Raw genomic sequence first — 27,621 nt, 5'->3', positions numbered from 1 at the left:
TTAAATGCACACATACAAAAAGGGAAAGATGTAATTCTTTACAGATTAATTGCCATAGCTGAACCTTTAAGTTAAAAAGCAAGAGGAAAATATGAGCAAATAAAGGTAATAGAGAAAAATGGATCTGATAAAAGTTGGCTTTATTTCCAAGAGAAACAAGTTTATCTATTGGGGACAGATGTGTTTCCTATGATTAACAGCAACGACTGAAAAAAGTAAGCATCTCCATTTCCACCATTTTGAGGATTATTAGAAATTTTTACAATGAATCAGCAATATGGTTTGTGTCTTAAGATGCAGAGAATAATGCTGCATTATAAGAGAAGTTTTCTTTTTCAAAGATGTACTACTACCAGTGGACTAAAAATTATACAACCAGAATTGACCAGAATACTCCGACTCCACATGGATGAAAAGTTAATGTAACCAAGAACAGATAAAGGTGAAATATTAAATCTTGGAACTTCTCAAACCAATCTTGAACTAAACTGTGATGATTAGATGTGAAAGGAATCAATAGAAACGCTTAGCTTTTCTAAAGTAGAGGTGTTAAAACTGGAAAATATTACTGGCAGTAATATAAATTGCACCCAAATGCAAGTGGTAGCAATAAGGACCACTAATAGAATATTAAACACTACAAGTAGTGGTTTATTGCCACAAAAATATAAATAATCACATAAATAATCTGAACAGTCATGGGCGGGGCAGGGGGAAGGCAGGGCAGAGAGAACACCAAAAACCGAGTGTCTAGATTGGTGTAAATTCCAGGCATGGAACAGAATACAACCATGTCATTAGAAGAAATAAAAACCAGGATCTTTTACATCAAAAAATAAAGATGACTGCCAAATAATAGATGCACAATCCCCACTAGCATTACCGAAAATAATCCATCAGTCACTTTGGATACCTAAAGTGAGAGCTTGATGTATCACTAATGGTGTATTAATAGAGCTAAAAACGTATTATGAAAAATGGAGTTATAGCAAATTCATCTGTCCTACATGAATACAGCCTGAAGAATGCTGTACTTGAATGCAGCAACAACTACTTGCATGCAAGTACCAATTAGCAGTTAATGTTTCTCTCATCTATGATACTGGAAACAGCTGCATGCATGTTCTTTCCCTGTATTCAGGCTGGTGGGGATGACATCAGAAGACTGAACCCCATGTGGAAAAAACAGTAATGTCCTTCCTGTATATATCCAGAATGAAACATATATAGCATCCAGCCATATCATGCATTAGCTAATCAGAATTATATAATGTGGAAGAATGCTACACTGGGGTTAATATAGCTGGAACAAATTTATTGGTGAATCACGATAAATAGAAGAAGAAGCTAAAGTACGAGAAAACACCAAGTCAGAAAACTCCATATTATGTTAGAAAACCAACAGCTATTATGATTAAGTGATGCAGAAACCCTATTCACCACCTGTGTATTGTTCTTAAAGGATACTCACAGCTGTATTACAATTAGGTTTTTAACACCCAAGAGGTTTTTTTTTTTATTTCAAATTGCATTGTTAATGATAACACTTATAAATACATCAACACATTGCACACAGGTTTTCACATCTTAGCACTATGATTAACAATACTGAAGATACCACACCAATTGAAAAAGCATTCTGAGACCCAGATAACCAATATATTGGAAAGAATAGATTTCCATATTAATGTGGTACATTCCAATATGGGTATTGTCCAAACCCAGAGAGAAATGTAAGGACTTGTCACAAAGATATTAATATTGATATGAATGAAGAAAGAAAGTGTGTATAAACTTGTGTTTAAGCACCAGAACAGAGGCCTCATTAGCAGAAGGTCCTGTGCTCTGACAATGGGAGGATAAGGTTGCTGCATTTCATAGGCACACCTCCTTTTTCTGTTAGCCCAACAAGACAGCGGACTACAGCAAAGCACCACCCCAGGTCTTGATAGCTAGTATGCACAGGCCACGGTGTTACAGCAAGCTAAACCACTTGGGGGGCGGGGGGAAGAGTTGGTGCTTGTGAGTGCAACAGCAAAAGTGGGTAAACATCAAGTTAGACATTTTGTAAATAATTACCACCTACCCTTCCATGTAGTCTTTGTTATGCTAACTTCCTACATAAGCAAATCCCTTTATCTAGATAGTTTGGGTTAAGTCTAGCAGCAGTACAGTACTTCTACCTATAATTCCTCAGTTTTTCCTCTTATCTGAAAACAAATACATATAGTGATTAATTAAAGAGCAGTAACACTTAGAACATACCTTTGTAAAGGGATATTGAAAAATTTTTAAAACTGTATTTGGAGATTACTTTGTCTATAAAGAAATCCTATAAGAAGCAGTGAAACACAGATGCAGTACACTGTAGTTTGAATATATAAGGAAGGGGCACAAGTATGCACACACTCCCACCAAACAGTTTTTCATGTTATCAATACAATTATATCTACTTTACTATTTTGAAATTAACAAAGATTTTTGACTAACAAATTAATACAGATTTTAAGGACACAGAGAACTATCACCTCACCTAGAGAGAGCCCCAAAAATTTCTAACTTTACTCAGGTTTACTATTAATTCTAATTAATTCACTATTAAAAAGACAAGACTATAGCTTTACCTGAGACCAAAGATAATCAGTTCACCTGTTAAAAGATCCAGGGAAGGTATACAAGCCCTCTATTTCATTTTGAAGACAGGCTTTGATGATAAAATTACACAGAATGTATTTTGTAAACACCAGTGCTCACTAAAAGAAGTAAAATCCAAGTTAGGGACTGATTTAAAAGGAAAAGTGAAATCCTAGTTGTTTAGCAGTTAAACAAAAGGCATCTTTGAACATACCCAGCAGTAAGCCATGTGCTGTATCTCCAGGAGACTGCCTTCTAGATGCTTCTGCTGAAGGCAACACTCCTTCCTCCAGCGTAGGGAACTCCGTCAGGTCATTTCTATTGCAAGTCAGGCCAAGCTTTGTCTCTGAGGCAGCAGTTAAATGGCTGGCATCCACTTCTGCTGGAAGTTGATACCATGACTCGATTTCCTAAGAACAGGTGGGAAGAAGAAAGTGCTCAAGCATTAAGAAAGTTTTAAGACATATATCCAAAGGAAATAAAGACTAAGTTGTGAAACAATGGAATTATTGCTTCTAAATTGCATTTCCTATACAAATACTCAGTTTTTAATGTAAAAGAATTATGATGCACTATGAACTGCTCAAGTCCACAGTCAGTTCTCACTACTGCCTAAGCTGTCATCTCTCTCTCTCTGATCACCAGCCTTCCATCACTTGTCTGAAACTGAGCTCCATCTCCAAATCCTGCCACTGCAGAAGACTTTTTCCAAACCAGAATGAAATCTCTCACTTGGAAAGAAAAATCTTGATAAGGACAAATGCTTCAGTAGGATGCTGGGCCAATACAGTTCCCGACACTGCGTAGTAAAGATGATTTGCATTGTACAACTGGGGATTAACAAGCAGAACAGTTTCTAATTTGTCTTTAACGAAAGTTTCTAGTTACAGAAATTCTGAGTTCACACAGACAATGCCTGACAACCCTAGCCAATTCTTTGGCATATTTTAAGAACAAGACTTTCAGTTAATGTTCAAATGGAAAGAAGCATCTTTAGTTCACATAATTCATTGAAGAATTTGCATTGGGATTACTGGAGAAGTAATTAAACAGATAAATTTTAGTTACAGAAAAGGCACAGACCAGTCTTCAGTGCAGAGAATTAAGAATATCAATCATTTATAAGGCAAACCATTATCATCAGGATATATAACATTCTTGCTTATAATAACATATACGTAATTGAAAGTGTCCCACTGAATTGGTAGAAGTACAGCACTATCCCTACTCAACAGCTGCAAGCTCCTCTAGCTTTTGAAACACTACTAAGGTATTAAAGGCTACTGTCCACATCAGAATTTTGCTATATGAACTATAATTTTTGCACAAGATTCTTATAATCATTTGGAAATAAAATTTTTGATCAACTCAGTCTTTTCAAAACACCTGTGATCTTATGCAGTTCTCAGAGTAATTAAATATTTGGCAGCATATCCATCAGATAGAACTACTATGACTGTATCTCAATGTGAATACAGTTTTCCTTAATCACATATGGAACATGTCATTAAAACTAAGGTCTAAAAGTAGTCAGATTTCACATGAACTGAAGCATGGCTCTGTACTAACATGTAAATCAGCTATTTTGAGGTAGACAGATGTGACATTTTAAGAGGCAGTAGCAGGACCGCGATTACAGCAAATTACAAACTGAATACAGATCAAAGATACTGTTGCAGAGAAGAAAACATTACACTGGAAAATATACTAGGTTTATAACCAGAAAACAGAAGGGGGGGGGGGGGGGGGATATAAAAAATTAAAAAAAAAAAAATTTAAAATCATTGAACTACTGAGGATTCTGCTTTGAATGACAGAAGTCAGAAAGCTTTGTAGCACTTGGATCAGGACTAAATGACTTGTCAGAGCTCACAACAGTCCTGTTTTTCTGCTGTTCCAAGATAGAGAAATGCAGACCTTTACAGGGCAAGGACAGTGGTGATCTAAATTACACAGATAGAGCACTTTCTATTATTTTCAATCACATAATTAACCTGCAACCACAAGCAAAACAAAGCATAGTACAAATACCCAATTAGTGGCAGTTTTCTGACGTATTGCTTCTCCTAGGGAGATCCCACTGGTAACTGATGCCTGGGTTTCGCTACTGCTGCGGCTTAATGATTCTTCGTTCCAGCCACGATGTGGTGGAGTTGTCGCAATAGGCTAAAAGAAACAATATGTGCTTTTAAAACAGAAAATAATTTCTTGCCATTTCAACATATGTATATATTTATTTAAGTAATAAACAATGAAATATATAAAACACTCAAGCCATCCCCAACGCCGAGAGTTGAGTGTCTACCTCAATGTACTTAGACAGTGACCTAAATTACATCCACAGCCCCAAAACTTAACTAAAAGGGGCAGGTTCATTTGCGACTTCAGATCCCAAAAACCAGTAAGCATGCTTGGCTAATGTGCAGAAAATCATTTCCAAGGGCCAGAAATTTATTTTTTATTTCCAGCCCATGTAGATGCAGCTCTGAGGAAATCACAGAATACCAAAAAACTCATCACCTTGATCAAAGTCAGGTTCTGGCATTTGTCCTGTCTGGTTGGGTTTTTTAATAGTTATTTATTTATTATTTTATTAAAAACAGAAGGTTTTTAATTATATCAATACTGTAAACTAAATTTTAAAGGGCATCTTATGTAAATACATTAAAGCAGCTCTAGGTTGATTTCTATATTATAATTTAGCAATACCTGACATACATAGAGGGGATGAATTGAAGTTAAATTGGACTTCTGCCTAGAAAAGCAGCTATAACATTTTTTTTTCCCCACGAGATAACAGAGGAAGCTGTTCTGCAGTCAGAATGAAATTTCTTTTCTGTAATATCCCATGCCTGAGGTCACAGCAACTGTAACAGCTTTCTCCAGACAAGACAGACAGCCAGGTTCAAACACAATGGTATATAATTGTGAAAATAGACATTTCTGGAACACCAAGGTTCAGGCCAAACAAAAATGTTCCTGGAAAGTAGTTAAAAAAGACCTGGAGACTAGCACTGGACAATATCATGTAATATTATTAATACAGCAATTTAACATGAAGCCTCAACCAGAAGGACTTGTAGCTCCCCCACCTCTTTAATACCTCTCCCTGTCCTCATCCTCTTCCTCATATCAACTCTAGTTCCAGTTTAACTCACTAATAATTTTTCAAAAAGCCAAGCTACCCTCAGAGGTATTTTTTAGTGACCAAGCCAGGAAATGGCAGGATCTGAAGAACACTGCAGTGTGCCAAGCAGGGGCAGGAGGAAGCTCCCCACAACCTACTCCTGTACTGTGAATTGTGTATCTACTGTCTGGCAGTATCTGGCTGCTGTGAGAATTACAATGGCCCATAATATGGGCAAGTGACATGTGAAGGGCAGAAGTAAAAGGTCACAGACTGAGAAAAGGAGAGGGCCAGTGAAAAAGAACCAAGTGATTTCCCAGAAGCCTACCTTCTACATGAATAATTATAATACTTTTGGATATGTGCCTTCAGTTATGAAGTTCTCCAGTGACAACTGGCTTTTTTTTCTTCTTCCTTCTTTAAATAGATTTCCTGATAAATTGGTCTGATACTTATTTGGAAATTTCCATTCAGTAGCACAAATCTACCTTGATAGACTGAGCATACCCTTTGCAACCTTCACCACAAAATAAGCAAACCATGAGAGTTTTCATGAAGACATTAATTACATTCTAAGAGATCAGACACAAGCTTAAAGTCCAGAACACAGACCTGTTTCAGTGTAAAAGAAACATGTAAAATTCAGCATTTGAGATTGTTTTCTTTAAATGTAATATTATTACCTACTAGTTTAGCTAAATTGGCACCTGAATTCTGTTTCATTCTTCTTATGCACTAAAAAGCTGGAAAGGATGTGAATAAAAGCTTAATTTTTTTTTTAATTTATTACAAGACTGCTAGTCCATATTGGAACTTAAGAAAGGTGAGTTCACTCTTGACTATTTATGGCACCTCAGTTGTATGTGATTCTTATACAAAACATAACATCTTCAATCCATCTACAAAAAATAAATTGCAGCCATCACAAATGAATCTTTATCCATCTCATGTTCCTAAGAAGCCATTAATTCTGCCACAGAGATAGTGGATCTACAAATTTCAGAGATAAGCTGAGGAAAGCCCCTTCAGTTCTGACTCACCTGTTCAAGGGACATCTGAAATAATCACCCAGTGGCTGGGCTGTCACCTACAGAGAGAAAGTTTGGGCGTTCCCTCTAATCCTGAATTATCAGGCGTTCAACCTTCCAGTGAATAGCTTATTTTCACCCTTACTAACTCCGAGAACATGCAGAGCTGAAGGTAGGCTGAACTTCTCTTGCCTTTAAACATTTGGTCAAGGGACTGCCAAGACCCACTGGCAAAGCACCACACACACTCCCATTAGCTTCAGCCCCAATTCTGCCCATGAGCAACAGGTAACCCTTAAACTCTTCCTCCCTGGAAACTGCAGCCCACTTCACTTGTAAGATGGGATTCTAAGTCAAGATTTTTCCTTTTACCCCTTAAACACCCAGTTTTTCCTTTAAAATAAGCCACTTGCTCAAATGTCCAACTGCAAACTAAAGAACATCATTGGGGCAACACCTCTACACTTTTCAGGCAGTTACAAAAACCTCAACTCTGCATAGTAATCTCACAAATTTTGGCTTCTGGAAGGACAACAATTTCCAGAATTTCAGTACCATATGCCATCTTAAAACCTTCCACAAAACAGCATCACTGAAATAAAAACATGATGTAGCTTTCTATACAGGTCAGCGCTGTCAAGTAAATTACTTGGAATGGCAAGAATATTTTTGTCCAAGTTTAAAAAGCTATAGCACTCAAAAGGAAGATGTTTATTACTGATCATGTGCAAATCACACCTATGAAACTAGGACTCAACCAGGCAGAAACTACTCTTCCAAATTAATTCCCTGCACAAAATAAGTTTGTTTGGGCTTTGTATTGGGACTAAAGGTAATAATTGTAGCCTGTATGCATATATTCAATCCCTATTGCATTTCCCTACTTCCTATTGTTCATTCTAATTAAGTCATTAAAAGAAGCAGCACTGAAGTGGACTTGACAATAAATCTGAATGCAAAGCATTCAAATAGCTATTTGGTAATTTAATTAAGGCCTATTATTGAAAATTTGGGTTTACAAAATGCATCTTCAGAAAAGGGCAATTTTATTAATCAAGCTGGAAATTAATAGCGTTAGGTACTGGAAATCAATAGGTTAGGTACTGGAAATCAATAGCGTTAGGTAAGGGACCCATACTGTGATTAGAAAACTAATTCCAAAAAAAAAAAAGTACTGATTTTATTTAGATAGGCTGAGCATAGCTAATTTAAGTGGGTGTTCTAAAGGATATTAGAACAAATGGGTAATGACAGCATTCAAGATCACACAATGAACGAAAGACTGAACAACCGAACTGTGCATGTTATTCTTCATCCTCCCCTTTAAAATTACCTCCTTCAGCCTATGGTGTGCAATTCCTCTCAAAATCATTTAATTACTTGTATACCTGTCAGCCACTTAAATTATAATCCTTTTTCCATGCTGCAGCGGTTGCGTCGCAGACTTCCCTCTCTCTACCCACCAGCATGCCAGAGGAACCACTTCACATGAAGAGAATTCTTCAGTTTCCAAAGACTACTGATTAACTTGCTTTCAGAAAAAAAAAAAAATTTGACTGGCAACCTAAAGAAAATATCACCAAGATAATAATTCCATTAAACCTTATAGCCAAACTTTGAATTTGAGCCTTTTCCCCATACAGTTTCAATGTACCTGAGTGACATACTGTCACAACACTGCAAGAAAAATAACATGAAAAACATCATCTGAACAGGTTTCTTCTACCTGTAGCTTCATTTCTTAATCTTTTACCAAAATATTTTATTACAGAAGGGGGGGGGGGGGGGGGGGGCAGAGCACAATTCACTATCAACTAAAGTCAGCAAGAATCTTCCTTGGAGAGAGAATTTAATTTGAACAAGTCTTGGGCAAACGGGGATAAAATGAGAGTATAGAAGGATAAAGTACAACTGAGCTTCCACTTTGTGGAAATTTCTCTCTCAGAAATACTTCCTCCTTCCAAACACTCCCTTAGCACTTACAGTTTTCAAAACCTATTCACTTCACATCAGAATTTGGAATAGGTTCAACCAGTCTTATTTTGGGAAAACAGAGCCAAACATGTATCATATGCAGATTTCTCAAGAAGAAATGCTAATGAGTTATGATGCGATTACTACAAATAGCAATATTCTAGAAGATTCAGAGTACAATTATATCCAGAGCTACCAAAGGCTCAAATACTCAGTCACCCAGAAGAGCAGGAAGGAATCAAATTAGTATTACTATTGCTAAGAGCACTTACATAGCGCCTTGCATGTAAAGGCCCAAAAACATTTCATAAACACTGATTCACAGCACTACTTTAGAATGTGCATGATAAATATTTATCCTCCTTTTACTAGGCACAGAGAACTTAGTGTACAACAATATGGCAAATCAGCAGCAGAGCTGATTCCCTGAGTAGTCTGATCTGACCATAATGCACATCTCTTACTTGATGCTCTAAAATTTCATCTGTCTTTGCCTGTAGGTTATGAGAGAAAGTCAAAAAGAAGAACACCTACAGCATCACAAGCCAAGGATATAAAAGCATGAATAAGAACATGAAATGAGATATGAAGGAAATATTTGTATCACAATTAGGTAACATGATACCCTTTACATGAAATATTAAAATAGGTAAGTAGCTGCTGTCATGGTCACAGTGATGCTATAGCATCATGAACATGAAAAGTGGCCTGCACAGTGCCATACTGTAGAAGAAGGCGGCAAAACTGTAGAGAAAACATATTTAGAGTCAATTCCTGTTAAAACATAATTCAAATGATTTTGCAGTGTGCACCTCTCTGATCTAAACAAGAAGCATACTTCTTTTGTGTTTAAACAACCAGAAAAAAATACGGCAGAAAAGCAAGAAACACTCATTGTTAGTCTCCCAACTCCATCCAGGTTTACCAGTTCTGATTTCCAGCTGCTGTTTGTCAACATTTCTTATCAAAATGCCCATAAACTACTGATCTGTCTGCAATGCTATTGGGGGGCGGGAGGGGAAGGGGATTTGAATTGGGGCAGGTGGGAGATGAAGCAGGACCCCCTGAGAAAGGAATAGACTTGTAATTAGTCAGGAATTCTCCACTGAAACATGCTCCTCAGAAAACATCAGTACCGTTCAACCCAAGCAATCTCATGTGAAAAAAAAATTACCATCAATGACTGATTCTCCCAGGAAGGCAACAATCCTGAAAAACCAGCCACCCAATAAGCCAAAAGCTCTACAAATCCAGAAGCAATCCTACTGCCCCACCTTCAGAGCTGCCCACCTAGCAAATGCTCAGTGAAACCAATACATTTACCCATTCCAATACCACTATTTAAATCATTCAACTCTTGCACATCATCAAAAGAACCATGTCCACACTTCTCTCAAACTGTATTAGTTATACCAATGCATTTCATAAAATCCTCCCAGAAAAACCTAAGACTTCTTTGGAGTTTGCTCTTTCAAAATTTCCTTCAAAGCAAACAAAAAAATGCAAGCGTTACAAAACTGCATATACCCACAACTGCATACATCCAAGTTTTATGCTCCGAAATCAAAGAGAATTAAAAGCCAACCATGCCTGAGATACTGAAGTAATAGGAGGACCTTAAGGAAAGATGATCACTTCCTGAAGTCAAATACTTCCCACACAAGTAGGATTCTCCTGCTAGCACCAGAGCTTGATTTGTGTTTTCACATAACAAATGCCCCAGCTCAAAGTGGCAGGGCTTAAGGCCCACACACTCATCAGCTGTAGTTTCTAACGCTTGCGTACATAAGGCTGTGCCATGCCTTTAGCAGTGCTCTTCAAAGGAACCTGACACAGCATTGACAAAACACTGTAAAGGAAATAATCTCTCCTTTTCAAAGACAGCCGAGTCACTAGGACCTCATGGGTTAGCAGCTGGAAGGAAGCAAACAGGCAACAGCACATTCTGTTTCATTATTTCATTTTAATCCTCATACCAAAAAGCAATATTAAAGAAACAGCACAATGGAAGAAATCTGCCACATATTAGCACTCTGTGTACCACGGTACAGGGTACATAACAAAGCAGCTGCAAGCAAGAAGTTAGGATTTAGTAAATTAGTATAATCATCTCTGAGGGCTTCCATGTAATTAAACTCAAATGACAGAAATTGAACAAGGTTTTTCTTCCTGAAATCCAATACATCAAAAGTTAGCTTTTGTTGCTAAATACATGAGAGGAAAAGACAAAAATAAAGGTGAATAACTACAACCACCCCCACATAACACAGTGCCATTAACTTAAATGGTAGGAACAGCAGCTCCTGTTCGGCATCCTGAACTGATGCTACATTTCATAGAAAGAAATACGAACGTTTCTCAGTTTTGAACTGCTGAAAGTTTGAGTATCCAGGCTTAGCTCTCCATACTTTATTCTGACCCACAGACCGATGAAAATATCCCAGTAAAAATATCATACAATAGAACACAGCACAACACAGAAGAAGATGTAGACAGATATGGGAAAGAAAATTCCCTAATGAGTAACTCTAACAATCTGATCTTCCCAAAACATCAGAAATACACTATAATTTCTTCCAAACATGTCATCAGAGGTACATGGCCAGGTTAATTCAGTGTAAATCTGTGTTTCAGTTTCCTTACCCATCTGAACATGCAGCTGCAAAATCATCAACCCTTCAAAAACAGGCAGTGGAGTTCAGGACCAACTCTTCCAACATCAGTGAGCAATTACACCAAATTAAGGTGATCACGTAACAGCACTAGAGGTAGATCCCACTCTGAACTTGCCTTTGCTGGATTTCATCTTGCTAACTTCAGGACTTATTTTACCCCATTTTCTCAATAACATTTCCAATTCTGATACCATTTTCCAAAGCATTTATCGCTTTCCCCAGCACAGCCTTATCTACTTATTTTCTAGGTCTCACCACCTACTAATCATGCAATTCATCAATGAAAATACTTAACAGGAATGAGCCAGGGAAAAACATCAAAAAGTGTACCTGAAATGCCTTCCAAACTTGCTGCATATTTTCTTAGTTCATCCCAAGATCAAAAACTCTTCTGAGGTCACGATACAATCATACTCCACCACCCCTTTAGCTACTAGGTCACTTACCCTCTCAAAGATGATAATTAAACAGGTTTGAAATCAATTGTCCTTAACAGTCACACTGTGTATTTTATTAACAATTTATTTCAAGTGGTTCTAAATAGTTTGTTCTAAATTCTTGCATTTCTGTGCTTTTATCACCTACTCCTAGTGGATAAACAAGCATACAATATAAAAACCACAATTAATGAATAATTAAATAAACATTTTATATTTCAGACAAGCATGAATTTGACTGTCTGTATACACAATTAGTTTTGAATACAGATGCAGAAAAGTCCCCCTCCTACAAACCCCAGGCACATTTGCTGAATAACTGGACCCAAAGGATGCATGACTGAAATCCCTTCGCTGGAGGTTTCTTCATAGCTACACAACTTGTACTACATACTAAAAGGTTCTAGTTTTTGTTTGTCCATTAGTTTATGTTCAAATTGCGTGTGCTAATAACTTTTTAAAAATATAAAAAGTTGTCACAAATAATACTTAAAATCAAGCTTTCCAGCCTGTAGCATGGCTTTCTCCCCGGTCTGAGATGCCTTACAAAGCAGAAGCAAGCTAAGGTGTGAGCTCCCTCCCATCACCTGTACCGACAATGCAGTGCAAGCCTCATGCCACTTGGAGTCAGCAACCCACTGCTGCAGGGCAAGGTCTTCCCCAGCTGTGGGGAAGGAACAAAGGAACATGGAGAAAGAGGGATATATTTACCTGTTAAAACATGGAATTGACCACTGTGTCCCTGAAGATTAAATAAATAATTTGACCAGAACACAAAGAATGTAGGTCCCACTGTCTTAACCTACCTGCTCATTTCATGGCGCAATTATCAGCTTGTAATGAATGGTCAAGGAAAAGCAAAGCAACTGTTGTGCAAAAGCACTTCAGAGGCTACATGCAAACTCAGAATTCCCTTACAGATACATAAATGCGACTGCACTTCACAATAACCCAATAATTTCATTTATTGTGGCTTTATAGTCTGTATCAACCCTACTTTGTGTGTCAGAACACAAAGTTAAAAAAAAAAGTCTCATTCAAATGCAGAATAAGTTTTTACATCAGAGATTTTTTTTGGTCAGAAGCCCAGTGCCACAAGTTGTATGAAAATTGTTAGCATTTAAGTCCAGCTACTGAAACGAATAACAAAATTCTCATTGTCTGCAAATAGTTCAGCACTAGAAGTTCATGTATGAACACACCAGTAAATAATAGAGATTTCAAAAATATTATTCAGAAAAACCTAACAATGATTTGGTGCTGTCAGGTGTGAGAAACATGAATTATTTAATCTGTACCTTGTTTTTTTCAATAAGGACTGGTGTGCTAGCAGTACTTTTCAGACCCACACCATTCCCTCCTGGCATGAAGGCGCTACCACCCAGTACATCAGGCACTGTGTAAATTCTGAACTGTTTTATTACTTTCGTGAAACAAATATTGGGCTTTAAAATGGCCACGAGAGATCAGAACCAGCGCAGCAGATCTCAAATACAAGGGAAGATTCATGACACAGTAAACTGTTGGGGATGTGCTGAAAGCATTCCAGAAAGGTAACCCATATATTTACACAATATACACTGACACTGCAAAGATTGCTAGCACATCATTTTGAATCTCTTAAAAACAGTAGTTTCCACTGTCAAGTTTATAACATCAACAGCTTTATGAAGTATCCTAAAATGACAAGTGGAAAATTAATCATTGCTGATCTGCAACAAGTCTGCCTATTTTTTGCTCGGTTTCCTAGGAAAGTAAGGCTTCCAAGGCTGACCGCACTCTCTGTTCCCAGTCACACCTCAGCCGTGGGCATTGTAAGGCAATCTGAAAGCTGATTACTGTAATACACCTTAATGCCTGAAGCGGAAGTTTATTCATGTAATCGCAGTGTAACTGATGTTGGAAGAGACCTCTGGAGGTCACCTAGTCCAACCTCCTGCTCAAAGCAGGGCTAACTTCAAGGCTAGAATGGGCTACTCAGCCCCCATCCTCTCAACTTGTGACTATTGCCAAGGATGCAGGCTCCGCCACCTCTGCGCAGCCCTGCTCCACCACTTCACCACCCTCCTCGTGAAAAACTGATTTCCTGGTCTCCAGTTAGAATTTCTCCTTGCTCTAACACATCACCACTGCTGCTTGTCCTCTCACCGTACGCCTCCAAGAAGACTCTTCTTCTGCCTTCTCTAAACCCTCCTTCTGGCAGGGAAACACCACTGCCAGATCCTCACCTTCAGCCTCCTCCTCCCCACGCCAAACAATCCCAACCTCCGCAGCTTCTCCTCATGCACCAAGTGCTCCAGCCCCCTGACTGTCCTGGTGGCCTCCACCAGACTCAGGACACTCTGCTGACCTCTCTCTTGTGCTGGCAGCCCAGAACAGGAGACAGGATCCAGCTGTGGCCAAGAGGAGAGAATATTCAGTTCCCTCCATCTGCCAGTTATGCTTTTATTAATGCAGCCCAATGTGTGGCTAGCTTTCATTGCTGCAAAGAGTGCACTGTCAACTCGCATTCAACTTGCTGTCCACCAGGTCCTCAGGCTCTTCTCTGAAGGGCCACCAGTCAGTACTGGGGTACGGAGATTTTCTCAGTGAGAAAGACTCCGTTTTTTTCATAGCTAAAGCTCATGAGCTTCCTCTTGGGCCATTAATCCAGCTTGCCAAGGTCCCTCTGAATGGCAGCCCTGTCCTGCAGCATATCAACCACTCCCTCCAACTTGCTGTCATCCACAAACTCAATGCGAGTGCATTCACACCATCCACCTGGGTCACCAGTGATAACATCACACAGCATTAGCCCAGGGACTGATCCCGGCGGAACACCACCAGTCAGATTTTGAACAGCTGACGAGCCTAACTGGGTAGTAGTTCTTCAGGTCCTCTTTCCTGCCCTTCTTGAAAAAGGGCATACCATCAGCCTTTTTGCAGTTATTACAAATATCTCCCAGTCCTCACAACCTTTCAAAGATGATAGAAAGGGGCCTTTCGTGACATCAGCCAGTTCCACCACCCCCTCAGATAGACTCAGTCCAGCCCGATGGACTTGGGTATGTCCAGTTTACCTAAGCAGTCACTTTCTTGAACCTCCACCACCCCAGGCACTACCTCTCACACACATGCTCTTCTGCTAGGCACACAGAGCAAGAAGGAAGATCTAAATGAAACTACGGGTTTATCCCCTTTTGTTGCAAATTATGCTAGATTCCTCTATTAATTCAGAACTAATTATTTTGGGTTTCATAGAAACATAAAATAGCTCAGTTGGAAGGGACCTTGAAAGATCATCTGGTGGAACCTCTTGTGGGAAAGGGAGCCTAGATGAGAGCCTAAATTCCAATTACAAGAACATACTAAATTCCTAACATGTTAACACTGCTACAGCCACTTCAGCAATCTAACAGCTAATAATCAAAACTATTAACTTCCTCCAAGCATCAAACTCTTCTCTACTTATTGCAACTAAAGACAAAATTCAGTTTCATACAACATAGCTTAGCCATCTTATTTTCATTCCTGTGCAAAAATCCCTTAACTGCTTGCTGTCCAAATCATAACTCCAATATGAACACTTAACAGTGTTCCTGAATGCTTTTATGTAATGAGAACGTCAACTACTTCTTTACATTCTGAGCTTTGGACCACTGAAAAAGAACTGAGTATCCCCTGATTTTTAATTATTTCTTTTGTTTGTTTAGATCATACTTACAAGGGCTGTAATTTGTATTGTACTGTCCCCTGAGTTTTAAGAAAATGCTCATTCCTTTACCTTTTCCACACTAAATTACCACTGAAATAAAAGGTACCTCTGTCAGTAGGTACCTTAGTCTGATGTTTATAATTAGCTTTAAAAAAGGAAAAAGAAAAATTCCTATTAATGATGGACTTTCTGGAATGTAGCCATCAATTTGCAGCATTTAAGAATGAGAACCAAAAGCTTGATCCTCCTGGATTTTATTTGTAATACTTACACTTAGCTAAATGTAGAATAAAAAAGTTTGCAGGACAGGGCTTAAATCATCCTCATAATCAAAAATAAACAAGGAGAGGAAACGGACAAAGTATTTTCAGCAATAAAACAAGAAATAGCATAAACAGTAAAAAGCATCACTACGTTGGTTACAGAATTTCTTCTAACTCTTACAGTCTGATGCCAAAAGTTCCATAATGTCTTTAAATTATCATAAACTGGCACTTTGGCTGGAAGATACGGTCCCAGTCTCTCTCCAGTAAGCAAAAGCTTGAGGTAAGAGCTGAGTAGATGTTTCTTAAGCCAATTTTAACCACAATGAACAGCCCACTGCCTAGCTGCACTGGTTTGCTGTCTGTTGAAATAGGTGACAAAACAACACAGAAGCAACAACAAGTAACCAGGGCACAGCAGCACAGGTCACTTCTTTTGACAGGCAAGCTGGGACTTGCTGATTTATAGTGCAGTCGTGAAACTACGGCCTTGCATGTTACAAGTTACAAACACAGGTTTTCAGTGTTATTCTCTCTTTGTCAATTGAAATTATAGCTAAAGTAGTCTCTTGCAACAGAAATATACAATAAAGGTGTAAAGCAGCCATACTACAACAGACAGAAGATCTGCCTGGCCTACTATCTATCTGCACCTGCATCCCCTTGACCCAGAAGGGCAGCAGTACACTAGCAAAAAGCTTGGCTCAGCTCCACCTGGTATTCCCAGAGCTGAGCTCTGGTTGTCAGAGCAGCAATTAAACCACAGTGCAAAACAAACACAGAGAAGGAAGCAATGGCCACCGTAAAACAACAAAACTTGACAACCAAAAAGGATCAAAATAACTGCAAGGCTAGAATGGACTACTCAGCCCCCATCGTTTCCATGATGAATACCATGAAGGCAAAACAAGAAGCAGGAGGCAAGTTCACTTGTCTATAATGTCACATACAAGTTAGAATCATAAAGTTCACTGTGAAATTTGTCTGTAAATCAGCATTCAAATGAACTTCCTTTCTACTTAAATATATACAAGAATACACAGTAGTGCAAGAACCGTCCCTTCTATCCTGTGACAAATCAGCCTTCCTGAATACATACGGTGAAGGTCCTTCAGCAGAAGGTTTCTGGAAACTGAATTCAGACTACACTGTCTTGAGTTCCCATATTCACATCTTCGTTAAGGCCAGACTTGCCTTTAACATGTCAGTTTTATTCACATGGCTGTTTCCAGTCTTTGTTTTAGTTTCTATTATTTTTCCTGATAAGATTGAAACCTGTACCAAGACGTGGTTCTTCGCAGGGAATGTTTGTAAAAATTGATACGGCATCTACCACTGGTTGTCATTTGGCTGTTGCACCTCCAAGTTCCTTCAGAGCTCTGGGATGAAGCTCTGGAGTGATCGCCATCTTGTGACTTTTCATTTTGCATTGTTCTCTTACACCTTTCTTATACGGAACTCTGGATGTGACATCCATAAACATCTCCAGACCCAAGTGTCCAACATCAGCTGTTCACATACCCTGCACGAAGACACCTCCCAACAATTTCCAAGAGTCAGAACTTGTGCAGGTGCTATAAGCCCTTTACACTTCTGGAAACCACCATGAGAACAGTGAGACACTTAAGACCAGATGCCAGAACAGTGCAACACCACAGGAAGGAAGCTTCCCCATGCTCTCACAAAGGGCAAGTTCAGGAAGATGTTGATTCCAGAACATGGGGGTGGCAGGATGCGATGTGACACCCACAACCTCTGGAGATCTCTTCCCCATCTCCAGCATTGACATGAACACAGCAAAGTGCACAGAGCCATGTATGAGCCCTTCTAGGGTATGAATGGCTCCATGGAGCCACTCCAGCCACACTGGCCCTGACTTCCCAGGAGGGTTAGTGACCAAGCCAGCTGCACCCACACCTCTCCAGGGCAGAATAAGGCACAAAGGAAAGAGGACAATTACACACACACACTCTCCTCCCAGGAGAGGAGGAAGACTCAGGCCAGTTACAGCCACCCTCCTCCCAGGGGAGAATGCAGGGGATGGAGAGGGATCAGACTGGTCACAGCCCCCCTTTTCTCCGGGGCTGGAGAAGGGGGGGGGGGGGGGGGGGCTTATGTCAGTTGCATCCCCCCTTTTTTCTGGGGCAGAAGAATCACCCAGCGATAGCCCCTTCTCGGGGCAGAAGATGAGATCAGGCCAGTTTCCCCGGCGGAAAAGAAGCAACATGAGTGAACCAGCCTGTCACACACAACCCCACACACAAGGCCGGAGGCAGGGTGAGGGACTGCTCAGAGCTCCTACCGCCTCCCTGCCACGTTGCCCCCAAAGGTCGCCTGCCCCAACCGCACCGCAGACCCCCTCCATACTCACAGGAACCCGCTCCTCCTCCTCCTCTTTCTCCTCCTCTTCTCCCGGCTCCATAGCAGCAGGCAGACCGGCAGCCCCCTTTTCTCCTCACAGCGGCCGCCCCGGGCTGGCGGGCCGGCGCGAACCCGCCCCCGCCCTGCTGCGCATGCGCCGCCGCCCTGCCAACCCGCCCCGTCGTTAGGGACTCGCTCCGGCCCCGCGCATGCGCCGGCGCGCGCGCCGCCGGCGGCCGTTGGAGGGCGGGGCGGGGCGGGGCGGGGCGGGCGCCGCCGAGCGGCGGCTGAGGGGTTTTGGCGCGCAGAGTCGGCGGCGAGTGCCCGGATGGGAACGCTGCGGGGTGGTTCTCCACACACACAAACCAGCCTTCAGCCCCAAACCCCTCTTCCCTCCCGGCTCTCAGAGCTGCCCGCTGGGTCCGAGCGATCTGGAAGTTAGGCGAACGCTGAGGGGAAGTTTCTGTAAGCCGGAGGTTTTTCGAATGAGCGTGTGGTGGCTGCGTGCTTTTCCTGTGACAGGGAGCGGTTTCCCTTGCTGTCCTGTGCCAGTCCGCTTGTTGAGGGGTGATAGCTGACCATAGCGAGCTTTGGGGCTTGGTGATGAGCATACCTTAAAATCTGGCGGCTGACATTTTGAGAGAGTGTTGGTGTTACCATGGAACGAGATGCGATTTTCCTAGGTGGGAAGTCCGTTCAGCTTACTCAAAACTCTCCACCTGGAGAGGTGGTCTGTCTGTGGCGGTATGTCAGGGACCGTTTTCCCAGTCAGGTTGGCAAAAGGGCTGGCCTCGAGTCTGGGGGAGACACTGCTGCCTGGGCAGGCAGGGAAGTTGAGATGAACCTCTGCAAGGACCCCTTTAGGCCTGGGCGTCAGTGGGCTCCCTGCAATCGTTCATTGCTTCCCTTCGGGTGCCATGAGGGAAGGAGGAGCTCCACTTTTCCCCCGACACAGCCTTAATCCCCTCCCTGAGGCATTCAGTACAAGTACTAACATTTTATGTTTCAGCTGGTCGTCGGCAAGGGCAAGGAAGGAATTTCCCCCTAAAATCACAATCGTCCAGCTGTATTCTATTTACTTATCTGTCCTCTAAAGCACAGATGACAGTTGAAGCCAGAGCAGCAGAAGATGCAGATCATTGATCTGGTGCGCTACTGACAGTCCTTCCCCCACGGCTCGAGAGGTATGGAGGAGTGAGAGGAGTCTCCAGGGTCATTGACTGCCACTTCACGATCTGTGTTTCACAGACAGAACATCATTTAATCTTTCATAAGGTTATTGAGCTCCTTCTCAAAAGCAATTAAGCTTTTCTGGTGTTGGTATAAGCAATATATCCAGCTGTCCATATGAATATAGCTCCAGACTGTCCACCTCTCTGCATATAAGACAATAACTGCACCAGTTTTCATTCTCTAGTAAGCAGAGGGAAGCTGAAGTAGACTGAAAAATAAAGGCGCTTCCATAATATTTTCTGTCTCCTGAGTTATTTATTCTCCTCGTAGCAGTTATCTGCCATGTAACCAGCGTAACATCTCCCAAAAGGCAGCGTATGTTCATTTTCGTCTGCGTTGATTCTGCAGTGAATTGGGTGTTATTTTTCAGCGCTAGATAAATCAGAACACTAAAGTACGTCAAGGCAAACATTCCTTAAAATAATTAAAATGCTGACAAGAAAATGCAGCTTTATATCTGAACCCATCTCCTATTACAAATGCAATTAAATTTGCTGGTCTCAGCCTATCCTCATCCTTGTTTATGCACATCCCCCAAAATCATCACCTAATAATTTACAAGTGAGGCTTAAGAAAATAACACATATCGGGCTGCGTGCCTGGGGTGACTGGGTGAGGAAGAGAAGAGGCAGCAATAAAAAAGTAAATACTGCTGCAAGAAGCAGCAATTCCACGCTTGCTTTCCCTGGGAGGTACGAGGAATAGCCTGCTTGATTTCAGTGCCATTTTCCCCTAATTACAGCGGTGCAAGGGAGAACAGAATTTAGCCCGTATGTTGTAGCGCTAATAACAGTTCCAAATGTCATCTGTGAGAAAGCTTGCCATTTGCTTTTCTCTGCTGCAAGTGACTGAAGGGCTCCTCTTGTCATACAATACAGAAATTCTGTCATTCCCTTTATTTTTAGAAGAGCAATTCACAGGCAGAGAGGGGAGGAGGAAGGGTTTTTCTGAATGTTTATCGCTTACACATCATACAGGAAGCTGTTCACATTCTTTATTAATTTTCTAACAATATCCAGAGACTTACTCAGTCTGAGATGTAATATGCTAAAATCCTTTCCAATAAAATGTCACTTGAAATGAAAATCAGAGAGGAATTTTAAAAAAGCCCATCACTGTGGAAGATTTTCAGAGAGCACCAGGCCTGACCAGCCCTGCCTGGTTCAGCTTCCCCCAAAACTCAGTAAAGCCCAAGGGTTTTTAAAGGTGAAATATAATGTATTAAAATACAGTGATTGATTAATGTGCTAATTCCAGAGGAGACTATAAAATACAGGTGTCCCTCATGACTGCAAATATCTTGGAAAAAGGAATATTTAAACAAATCAGGTCCTGGCTTGTGCCAATGACACATTAATAGCAAAGCTTTTGAGGTGGGGATTCTTTCTATCCAGAGTCAAAGCACCGAGGCGACAGAGGACTCTGGATGTGACCTCAGTGGAAGTGTTTAATAAAAGCAGATATACAGTACTGTGAATATGACGACCTCTTAGTTAAGAGTCTCTGTCCCTTACCACAACTGATGGTACCAGGCAGCCTGAGAGGATAAAAAGTGATCTATGAATGGTTGTGATACCCTCAGCTACTGCACTTTTTAACCGACCTCTTGGCACGCCAACGAAATACTAAACAGTTTTTCAAGTATTTTGCTGAAGATCTAATTGAGTTTCCAGGCTGTCGGATTTGGATGCACTGAGGTAGTTGGAAACTCATAATTATTGGGATCTGGTCAACAGGATTCTTCAGCTGTTCTGGAAAATCTCAGCTATTTCAGTGTTTGTGTATTTCAGTATCAGGTATCTCAAGAACACTTACAGCTGACGGAGCCGGCTCCGCTCTGTCTTTTCCTGGTTTGTGATCGAAAAAATTTATGTGGTTCAGTGGGAGAGACCCAGGTAGTCTCTTCATCTAGTCTTGGTTAAAAAAAAGTGAGGGAAAAAGCAAGGGAGTGAAGATAAAGTGTGTCAGTGGGCAGAAGGGTGGGCAGCAAGGAGAAAGAAAGTGCTCATACACGAGACTGATTAGGTAGGTGATTCAATTAGTGAAAGGGCAGTGGGAGTGCTCCGTTAAAAGAACAGCTGAAATATGTATGTATTAGTGCAAATGAAGGAGTTCAAATTGCGGATGCAGGACATGAAACCAGGTATTAGGAATAACGACGATAATAATGAGTTAGAGCTCATGACTAGAGCACAGGCACCAAAGAGTCAGTGCCGCTCGGGGAAGATGGAAATAAATGTATGAATGGGGAGGCTGTGCTACCTGCCGTGGTTTACTAGGCTGGAGAAATAGGAGCTGGAACGGGTGGAACAGAACCAGTGTAGGTCAACATGACTTTGAGGAAAGCTGGAAAAAGATTTTTCTCCTTGCTGTCTGCGGTAGCGCTAACAATCTGCCATGATTACTGAAATACTGTCAGAGAAAGCAGGAGGGTTTATTAGCTGATTCTGTCTAAATCAGATTGAGGGATAAACAGAATCTGGGCTTAACTGCTGTTTCTGATCTCAAAAGAGCAAATCAGGATTAAACAGAGAAAACTGTTTAACGAGGTAAAATGATCTGAAGGACTTGGGCCCAGCACTACTCCGCCAAACCTCAGGCACCTAACTGGGGTATTTGAGTTGGGACAACGGTCGCCTCGCAGTCCCTAATGAGGTGTAGGATCACAGAATGGTTTGGGTTGGAAGGGACCTTCAAAGATCATCTAGTCCAACCCCCCTGCCATGGGCAGGGACACCTTCCACTAGAGCAGGTTGCTCAAAGCCCCATCCAGCCTGGCCTTGAACACTTTCCAGAGATGGGGCATCCACAACTTGTCTGGGCAACCTGGTCCAGTGTCCCACCACCCTCATCAAACCCAGTAAAAAAATGATGCAGCATGCCTAAGATCCACTCTCTGAGGGTACGTGCTTCCTTCCAGTGACCCCAGAAGGTGCCTGGGATAACTAAACACCTAAGCTAGGTACTCTGGTAAGATGCCCAAAATTAGGTTAAATAGACCCAAGTTTTGGGGACTTGAACATGGAGAAAGCTTGAAATTTCTTTCTGTCAAAGGTGCGCGAGTTGCTTAAAATTTTATTCCATAAACAGGGAGGGAAACCCTGCATCAAAAGGCTCCGGACCTGGGCGAAAAACAACCTCAGTGAGAGTCCTGGGAATAAACAGGGACGCTAAGAGAGTGATCAAGAGGACTCATCACCAAAGAAAGCTTTATCTTAGGGGTCAGAAAGCTTAGGATGCAGGTAGGACTGTGAAAGGGTAAGCTGGGGTGAGAAAAAGAACCCCAATGCCTTCCTCCCGAAGAGTGAGGAAGCTGAGCCCCCGATTTCAAGCAAAAGGAGAACATTTTAGTCAGCCTTTCTCCAGTGACCCAAAGTAGGCTGATACCGCTGCTGCAAAGTGTGCTGTTTATTGCCATCCCAACCGACAAGCAGACAGTGCAGCTCCTGCAAGTATCGCAGTCACAGATTCAGGACTGGTGTCTTGACTCACATCTTATGCAATCCTTCTCCTCACCAGGAAGCGAGAAAGAACCTATTAAATCTGCCCACACAGCGTCTCTAATGCCTGAGCTGAAAGTGGTAGGAAATTATGATAGATGTATGGAGCCCTTCCCCAGGTTTCAGGCAAATCAGGGGAAAGTTCCTTCGGAAAATGTACAGCTAATGGATATTCCAGCTGCGATAATGTTTGGAGGTCTAAGTCTTTCTTTAATTAAATCAGAGGTTTACGACTGAACGCTTACATTTCTGGTAGGAGTCTGTAGGGAGTAGCCTTTGAATTGGTAAATCAGCTGCCTGAATAAACCACTTGTCAAGCTAAAACGTTACGTTCTTGGAGTTATGTGCTAGGTTTAAACAAGAAAATAAGTAAGTGAATTTAGTGGGGATGAAAAATGACAAACTGGCAGTGCTGGAAACTGGAGTCTTTCTTTTACCCACAGGTTCAGGACAGTTCCTGCAGTACGCTTTCTGTCTGTGCCATCCCATCAGCGTACTTCTGCTCTGCCAGCAGAATTGTTTGCACTCCATCACCCATTCAGAGCTTGCTTTCTCTGCTGCATGGGTCTGCCAGAAATACATTCATCTCTGCTAATTGTACTGGTGGCTTCGGACACAGGCTTCGGACCTGGTTGTGCCAGGGCTACCTAGTTCTTCAGACTGATCTCCCTGATATAATCTCTAGCAGCATCAGGTCTCTGAGGCTGTGCCTGTGGAAGCCGAGACATCTGTTTTATGCTTGAAATGTGGAGGAGTCTATCAAAGTTTTCAATCTGTCTTCTTCAGTAGCAGACTCCTGAATCTGTCCACCAAACCAATGCCCTCACGCCTTGGCATTCAGGTATCTGAATCACAGACCAAGGGTGAAGTTCAGCTGACAGATGACTTAAACCTGAGTTTAAGTCTCTACACAGAGGTTTCTACATGTGGCTTGTGAGTTTAAACCCCTCTACAATTGGTGGCAATGCAGGATGGGATGCAGTTGCCTAAAAATAGCATCTAGTCCATTCCGAGGTACTTACACATCTGCCTGGAGCTGGTGGTGGGGGAAGTCCCTCACCCTTCTGCAATAGCAGCTTTCAGTGATTCCTGAGGCATTCAACTGCCAAAACATGGCTAATCTCCTCTAGGGTCAGTTGAATCAATCCTACACTTCACTGTGCTCAACTCTTGTTACCTACCGACCGGCATCTAGTGCCACCTGAGATGTAGCAGAGTGCCCAAGGCGTACATGCAGAGCTGGTACATCCGACACCAGACCTATGGGAGACCTGTGCCCTTGTGGAAATGGAGATGTGATACCACTGGGCATCTCAAGTAGCACTCAATGCCCGTGTTTGGGCAACAGAATTGATCCTCAGATTTTAATGGACCGTAAAGGGAGCTTAGACACCTCATTCAAATGCAGATGTTCACATGTTCCCATGCTCCTGTTTCAGGAGAAAGAAGTACAAGACTGGGGTCTTGTACTTGCAACTCTTAGTCAACTTTCACACTCTTGAGAGAAGCCACACACTCAATACTCTCAGGACATATTTTCTCTGATGGCAATTTCTGAAGCAACCTGCTTTCTTTCAGCATTGACCATAAACCCACAGTCAGTTTTTCCATGACGTCCAGATGACCAGTGTTAATGAATTGTCTTCTGTGCTGAGCCATCTCACCTCTATCTTGTCTCCACTCTTCATTCTCTTCTACCTTTGACTCTTCTGTCCTTCTTTCCCACTGCAAGGTTGTCCACTCTTAGCTCATCCGTGATACCAGTTCTCTGCTCCCATGTTCAGACTGCAGAGTGTTTGGGGTGGATAGGCAGCATGGTAGTTACCTAAAGTTATATTCCTACAGTACAGACTTCTGATCTGAACTCGGGTGTGTAAACTCCCTTCCTAATCTGTGGGGAAAAATCATACTCTTCTAGGGCATGAGTCGGCTGATCTGTTTTAGATCTCTATTTTAGGATGAGCTGAAGCATGCCCTTAAAGTTTCTGTTCTTCTGTGTTGACTTTAAAGCGAACCCGGGGTGACTTGCTCAAATGGAGGTATCTGTGCTATGAAAGTCTATCTTTGGTCTGATGAATCGCAACAATGAAGAGCAAGGGTGACTTCATCTGTGATAGTGTCATTCTTTTGAATGGATTCACTCAACCTCAAGTTCTGCTACCTGGCTAATACACTGTTAGACTCTTGCACTGTTCAGTCCTTGAGGTTCCCTTTCTTCTTTGCTTGCTTCTCTCCCAGGACAGCATCTTGCCTAATACTCCAAGAGTTTATGGACAACATATGTTGTGACCCTTCCCTATCTCTGTGCTTCCCTGCCCTCCATCTGCCTTTCATTCTTCTCCTTCATGGTCACCAATGTAGGAGTTTCCTGATCATCCCCACACTTGCCTCAAATATCTCACGCTGTCTCGTTTGCCCTCACTTTTATCCCATCACCTACTCTGTCCTTACACCCTCCTTCTTGGCTGCTGATTTCTCCTCACAGTACACTCATGCTTTAGGTTCTGTCATCTCCAAAAACCTCCACTCTGACACCTGTTTGCTACCTCCATTCCTTCCCCACCTTGCCTTCTCTCTCTACCTCTAAGCTCATTGAACACACTGAACAATCGCTGCCACAGACTCATAGAGTAGTTCAGGGCTGGAAGGGACTTAGCAGATCCGACTAGACCAGGTTGCTCAGGACTTTGTCCAGTGAAGTTCTGAATATCTCCAAGGATGGACATACCAAACTTATCTTGGATTATTCCAGAGTCCATCCCTTTCAATACCTAGGAAATGCTCATTCCAGAGTCCCTCATGACTTCTTTAAAGTTAAATCGCAAAACCAATACTTCATCCTCACCTTCCCTGACCTGTCAATCAATTCCAGAAGTTACACTGACCTTCTTGAAGTCTTGTCCTTCTCTGGCATCTTTCTATTTCTCCAGCAGATCCTTCACTATGGACTTTGGAGAATATTTCTCTTCTCGCTCCCGGGCTCTCTGTGTAGGTCTCACGGAGCTCTATATGCTGTGTGCTATACAGTCTCCTTGTTACAACTCCTCTGGGAGAATCTCATAGACACAGACCCAGGTACTGCCTCTGTGATAACGACTCGCAGGTCCAGCCCTTTTACTCCACCTGCCCTCCTCAGTCTGGAGCAGAAGCCCAGCCTGGGTTTGGTATCCTCATGTTGTGGATGTCAATTCAAGCTCTGAATGACTTCTGCCACCCCTCCTTTACGTTTCTTAGCAGGCTATCACTCAGACCTTGCATTTGGGCCCCATCTTTGGCTTGGGTCTTCCTCTTGGTCCCTTCACTCAAGCTGTCTGAATGTCTCTGACTCTTTCCACCTGAAGGCTCTGAGATACAGCCGTCCACATGCAGCCATCTCCCATCCCAAATGCCGCGATATCCCTTTCTCTGGACTTCACAGCCTAACCCCACCTGTACTTACCCAAGCAGTGGCTGCAAAACCTAAAATTTTGCTGCTGGTGCCCTGCGTCCTCTGGCTCCCTCCTCTCCGTTGCCTCTGACTCGAAGGCTTGCTCTTCATTTTCAAGGCCTTTTTTACTTACTCTCGCCTTTCATCAGCATCAGGAAGCCAGCTCGCTCTGCCAGCGGTGCCAGCCTTCGTCACCTCTGGGCTAGCATGCAGACAAGCACCTTCATGCTCTTTCCCGTGGCACAACCCGCGTTTTGCTGCGATTCCTGCAAAAAGCTGCCTAAACAGACTACTGGGGTGCTGAGCTGACTTCCCGTCATGCTGGCTGACATTGTATCATTGTTTTCTTGCTTTCCTCCATCTGTCTGTTTCCATCTGTTATATCTTGCCTTATCCTTAGACTGTAGCCTTTGCGAGGCAGGGACTGTCCTTTTTATTTCTGTGTCTGTGCAGCGTGGTACAGCATGGCCCTTGCCTGTGAGTCGGGCTAAAAGACACTTTAATGATAAATGTTCCATAAAATAATAGTTTATTTTATTGAACCCACAGCAATGTCTGCCTAGCCTTCGACACTCACGAGAAAGAAGAGAGGCCTTGAATTTGTACAAGACTTGACCACCCCAAATCCTCTTCAGGGGTAACAGGAGACTACCTCAGTTTTAACCGTCTCATTGTCCTTAAATTACTTCTGTTATAATTATAAACCTCCGAAGGAAGACTAATAACATGCAACTGTAGTTCATTTTCAGACTTGGCTAAGAAAAGGCTGTAACCAGACTGAGCAATTTTAATTTGAGCAAATTAAGGATTTAAATTTAGCATGGTAACTAAAATCCTACGAATCATAAACCATCACCCCATGTTAACTGCATGATCATCTTCTTCTCATAGTTTGATATTATAAAGCATTCTTATGTCTAGGTTCTTGACCGGTCAAAAATCATTGTTACACTATTAGTCATGCAATAAATGTCTGGGAACTTACAATGCTTAACATTCTGCTTCTTTTTTACTTCATGGAAGGGTGGTTTTTTTATTACTTTACTATTAAAGTACAGTACAGTACTATTTTTGGATAGAAACCTTTAAAATTAACTGAGTTTTTATACTTTGTAAAAATAAGAGACCTACATAGAAACTGTCTATTTAAATGCTCATTCTTCGATTTAATATGGAGTACCAGAAGCAGCAAAAGATTTTGCTCTTAATCATATTAATGAACTTGATTATTTTAGGAATACATGCTGCCAAGCAAGTTATCTATTTTA

The 27,621-nt window shown here is 41.8% G+C and overlaps 1 protein-coding gene across 3 annotated transcripts; it reads right to left on the bottom strand.

The window, feature by feature from the left end:
* Window positions 1-176: 176 nt before the first annotated feature.
* LOC121232379 (Alstrom syndrome protein 1-like) lies at window positions 177-18,326 on the bottom strand. 3 transcript variants are annotated; one of them, XM_041122900.1, is made up of 4 exons: window positions 18,204-18,326; window positions 4,666-4,800; window positions 2,849-3,044; window positions 177-1,200 (listed from the first exon to the last, which is right to left on the bottom strand). In XM_041122900.1, exons 1-4 carry the CDS (start codon window positions 18,252-18,254, stop codon window positions 1,091-1,093), a joined length of 492 nt encoding a protein of 163 aa, XP_040978834.1. In that variant the 5' UTR covers window positions 18,255-18,326; the 3' UTR covers window positions 177-1,090. The 3 variants fall into 3 exon arrangements, with proteins under 3 accessions (XP_040978834.1, XP_040978839.1, XP_029874846.1); XM_041122905.1 differs by lacking the exon at window positions 177-1,200 and adding an exon at window positions 1,485-2,210; XM_030018986.1 differs by lacking the exon at window positions 177-1,200 and adding an exon at window positions 1,485-1,984.
* Window positions 18,327-27,621: the final 9,295 nt, after the last annotated feature.

The sequence above is a fragment of the Aquila chrysaetos genome, chromosome 1 (assembly GCF_900496995.4).
Source record: "Aquila chrysaetos chrysaetos chromosome 1, bAquChr1.4, whole genome shotgun sequence".
Taxonomy (NCBI): Eukaryota; Metazoa; Chordata; class Aves; order Accipitriformes; family Accipitridae; genus Aquila; species Aquila chrysaetos.
This window is presented reverse-complemented; position numbering and strand designations above follow the sequence as displayed.